Source organism: Cololabis saira, chromosome 23 (assembly GCF_033807715.1).
Source record: "Cololabis saira isolate AMF1-May2022 chromosome 23, fColSai1.1, whole genome shotgun sequence".
In the NCBI taxonomy this organism is placed as follows: Eukaryota; Metazoa; Chordata; class Actinopteri; order Beloniformes; family Belonidae; genus Cololabis; species Cololabis saira.
Genome location: NC_084609.1, coordinates 16,187,385 through 16,192,052, shown reverse-complemented (window position 1 = coordinate 16,192,052; position 4,668 = coordinate 16,187,385). Strand labels below are relative to the sequence as shown.

Sequence of the window (4,668 nt, the reverse complement as noted above, 5' to 3'; positions counted from 1 at the left end):
TGTGTGTGTGGGTTTAAATACGGCAACAACTTAAAACGAAAGATATTATAAATCAACAATGTGGCTCTTTGTTTCATGCTGCAGCAACCAGGGAACTACGAAGCTGTTTGTTAGACGCAGTGTAAATGTAACTAACGTGTAACTAACGTAATGCAATTAACGGCAAAGAAACAGCGACCAATCAGGTGAAAGAACGAACTTCCGGTTGTTGGGCGAGTATAAATATCTCCTCCCAACGGTTCCAGTCACAGTTGCCACAGAGACGCTTTAACGTCTGTCTGCGTAGCGAAACTTTTATCTACTTGCCTTTTTTCACCCTTAATACAGCAAACATGGTAAGTGTTTCTTAATTGTCAGGTTTATTACGATTCAAAAGTTGAAACTTTCTCACCTCGTGTCAATTTCTTTGTTGTTTTTCTTTTCATATGTGTATTTTTTTAAACCAACGCCCAAAAGGCCGAAGCCTAAATTTCAGTTTAGTCATGAGAACTTTCCTACGGAAATGTATTACATTCACTTGAGAAAAAACAAATGGCTCCGTTTTTCTGAATTAACAATATAACATTTTAATGGAAAAAAAAAAGTGCTGTTTTTCCTCACTCGGCGAGACGCCTTCAAAATAAAAGCACTAAATATCTGTCTGCTTAATACATAACAAGTAAAAGCCTGGCTTTAAAGAACGTTAATGAGAAAACATAAAACACATTTATAGAAATACTCTACTCATTTTAAAGGCCATTTACATTATTAACTCATTAACGTTCTTTAAAGCCAGGCTTTTATTTTATTATGTATTAAGCAGACAGCTATTTAGTGCTTTTATTTTGAAGGCGTCTCGCCGAGACCTCGGACTTTAACTGTTAAACTTTAACGGTTAAAGTTTAAGGTTAAAGTTTAACGGCAGTAGAAAGTGTCTTGATGCTAAAGTGAAGCCTAACTGACACAAAAAGCACCTGCTGATAAAAGGGGCACAAGTTTTGTTTTGTTTGCTACTCCAGCAGATCAGAATGGGCTTTCCGTCTGAACATCCGCAAAGTCCTGAGGTTTCTGCGCAAAGTCGACAAACTAATAACAATACCATCGATATAACTTAAAGACAAGACTATCTCCTAATGTTTCAAACCAAAATAAAACTGGATTAAACTGGACAGGAACATGTTTGCTTCCATGAAATCGAGCTCTCAAGTGAATGAAGCTTCGTGCAAGTTTTGAGGAAAGAGAGCAGATTTATTTTTTAATTAAAATGTTATATCGTTAATTCAGAAAAACGGCAATTTTTTTAAATTTATTTTTAATTTGATTATTTTTTATATATGTGTGTGTGTGTGTGTGTGTGTGTATACTTTTTTTAGTTATTTTAATTTTTTGCGTATAATCTTTTAATTTTATATTTTTATATAATGTATGTATATTTTTTCTTTTTATAGTAATTAAAATTTTTTGCGTATAATCTTTCAATCTAAAGTGTTTCTCTTGTCTTCTCCTGAAATTCCCAGCGTGAGTGTATCTCGGTGCACGTGGGCCAGGCCGGTGTTCAGATTGGAAATGCATGCTGGGAGCTTTACTGCCTGGAGCACGGCATCCAGCCGGACGGACAGACCCGAAGTGACAAGACAGTCGGCGGAGGAGACGACTCCTTCAACACCTTCTTCAGTGAAACTGGAGCTGGAAAACACGTGCCGAGAGCCGTCTTTGTGGACCTGGAGCCCACCGTCATCGGTGATGATCAGTTCTGCTGCCTTTCAGTCTGAGCAGATCACATTTTAATGATTTGAAACTGCTGACCAGGGGTGAAAGTAGGAACTAACCCCTCCCCACGGGCCAACCTCAGACACAAATTTATTTTTACAATTTTTAAAATGACTATTATGAATTAAGACACGGAGCATAACTTATTGGAAAACATTTACAGAACAGAACATAACAGAATTATTGTGAACAAATCTGAAGGATTGGTGGCCATCAATATGCATTGTCCCATCTAAATAATTATCTCTTTCAGATGAGGTGCGGTCGGGGACCTACCGTCAGCTGTTCCACCCCGAGCAGCTGATCACTGGCAAGGAGGATGCTGCCAACAACTACGCCCGCGGACACTACACCATCGGGAAAGAAATCATAGACCTGGTTCTGGACCGGATCCGGAAACTGGTGAGTTCATCTCAAGTGGTTTTCACCTCCAAGGCATCGACTGTTTCCTCACGGTTTTCTCTGTGGACAGGCGGACCAGTGCACCGGCCTGCAGGGCTTCCTGGTGTTCCACAGCTTCGGCGGGGGCACCGGCTCTGGTTTCACCTCCCTGCTGATGGAGCGTCTGTCCGTGGAATACGGCAAGAAGTCCAAGCTGGAGTTCTCCATCTACCCGGCCCCCCAGGTATCCACGGCGGTGGTGGAGCCGTACAACTCCATCCTGACCACCCACACCACCCTGGAGCACTCCGACTGCGCCTTCATGGTGGACAACGAGGCCATCTACGACATCTGCCGCAGGAACCTGGACATCGAGCGTCCCACCTACACCAACCTGAACCGGCTCATCAGTCAGATCGTGTCCTCCATCACCGCCTCCCTCCGCTTCGCTGGCGCCCTCAACGTGGATCTGACGGAATTCCAGACCAACCTGGTGCCGTATCCCCGGATCCACTTCCCTCTGGCCACCTACGCCCCCGTCATCTCGGCGGAGAAGGCTTACCACGAGCAGCTGACCGTAGCTGAGATCACCAACGCCTGCTTCGAGCCGGCCAACCAGATGGTGAAGTGCAACCCTCGCCACGGCAAGTACATGGCCTGCTGCCTGCTGTACCGCGGAGACGTGGTGCCCAAAGACGTCAACGCCGCCATAGCAACCATCAAAACCAAGCGCAGCATCCAGTTCGTGGACTGGTGCCCCACCGGCTTCAAGGTGGGCATCAACTACCAGCCCCCCACCGTGGTTCCCGGGGGAGACCTGGCCAAGGTGCAGAGGGCTTTGTGCATGCTGAGCAACACCACCGCCATCGCCGAGGCCTGGGCTCGGCTCAACCACAAGTTTGACCTGATGTACGCCAAGCGGGCCTTCGTCCACTGGTACGTGGGGGAGGGGATGGAGGAGGCAGAGTTCTCCGAGGCCCGGGAGGACATGGCGGCTCTGGAGATGGACTACGAGGAGGTGGGAGTTGACAGCGTTGATGATGGAGGAGAGGACGAGGCAGGGGAATATTAAGACGTAAGCTGCAGCGTCGGAAAGGAGGACGAAAGAGGAGAATTAGATCCTTGAACATCCGTCAGCCAGTTCTCAAGTTTTGTGTTCATGACGGAAATGCAGTTGATGTTTGTTTGTGTTCATGACGGAAATGCAGTTGATGTTTGTTTGTGTTCATGACGGAAATGCAGTTGATGTTTGTTTGTGTTCATGACGGAAATGCAGTTGATGTTTGTTTGTGTTCATGACGGAAATGCAGTTGATGTTTGTTTGTGTTCATGACGGAAATGCAGTTGATGTTTGTTTGTGTTCGTGACGGAAATGCAGTTGATGTTTGTTTGTGTTCGTGACGGAAATGCAGTTGATGTCTTGTTTGTTTGAGTTTGGCATCTGAAATGTGTTAAGTGTGGAAATCTAAATTAAAGTGAATTTGTCAATGTTTCACTTTAAGCTCATTCATGCAAGTGCTGAAATGCTACCGTTTCATAATAGCAGCTTTTAGGGGGGGGGGGGGTCTGACACTTGACTCCACCCTCTGTAGGCTCTTAGATCAGTGTCATATTAAACAAAACTCACTTTAGTCCCCCTTCAAAATCTGAAATCACTTAACCTTTCACTGATTTCTGCTGCAGATCTAACTGTAACTTTCACATTGGATTAATGAAGGCAGAAATACACACTTTTGTGAAAAATTTACCATTTTGCAAATTTCCCCTCTGTGGGACTATTAAAGGTTTATCTTATCTTATTTTATGAAGTGGGAATTTTTTTTTTTTTTTATTGGTGTTCACCTCGTCAGCGCAAACTCAAACTGTCCTGGAAAGGAGAACAAAGGTCAGATTAATTACACTTGGATGAACCCTCAGCAGCAGGTGATGAAGCTTTTTTTTCCCCTGATGGAAGACACCAAGGATGGATTCTCAACATCTGACCCCACCAGGAGTTTGTTCCTCGTTTCATCTTTGCTCAAGTAATTAAAACAGATCATCCTTTTTCTATTAAAAAGGCACAATAGTTCTGGTCCAAATCCAGGGTCAACCATAGACTAAAACTGGACAAATCCCCGGTGACGTCACTCAGGCTTTAAGAGTCCTTTTGAAGCCTGTTTTTCTCTTTTTCACTGAAGGTGCAATGTTGATAGAAACTGAGATCACCAAAATCTCAGATCATCTAAAAAATATCCAGGACGTGCAGACCTTTGAACGAGATGTAACAAGCCCACTTTAGCTCATTTCCCGCGGATTAAATATTTAATCCAGACAAGAGTAACACACATGAACATCTTCACAATCACAAGCTGTTTACAGCTTTTCCTGTGAAGCAGTCAGTGCAACAGACAAAGCACAAATATGCATGGACCAGTACTGAGCTAACTTCTCACTACAAGATTCTACACGGTACCAAAGTTGTTCATATTCATTATCACCCCAACACTGAGATGTGAAGTGCAATGGAGTGTAACGTTTGACACAAAGTACTTGTCGGTG

At 44.0% G+C, this 4,668-nt stretch overlaps 1 protein-coding gene across 1 annotated transcript; it reads left to right on the top strand.

Moving 5' to 3' along the window:
- Positions 1–261: 261 nt before the first annotated feature.
- Positions 262–3,373, top strand: LOC133424321 (tubulin alpha-1B chain-like). The gene is made up of 4 exons (XM_061714843.1): positions 262–335; positions 1,497–1,719; positions 2,003–2,151; positions 2,222–3,373. The coding sequence occupies exons 1-4, from the start codon at positions 333–335 to the stop codon at positions 3,200–3,202; spliced, it is 1,356 nt and encodes a 451-aa protein (XP_061570827.1). The 5' UTR covers positions 262–332; the 3' UTR covers positions 3,203–3,373.
- The last annotated feature ends 1,295 nt before the right edge of the window (positions 3,374–4,668 follow it).

What these genes read in the sequence shown, in the direction of transcription:
- LOC133424321 (XM_061714843.1), top strand. An exon ending in CCTGGAGCCCACCGTCATCG is followed by an intron (nt 1,720 to 2,002) that starts GTGATGATCAGT and finishes TATCTCTTTCAG; the next exon opens with ATGAGGTGCGGTCGGGGACC. An exon ending in TGGACCGGATCCGGAAACTG is followed by an intron (nt 2,152 to 2,221) that starts GTGAGTTCATCT and finishes CTCTGTGGACAG; the next exon opens with GCGGACCAGTGCACCGGCCT.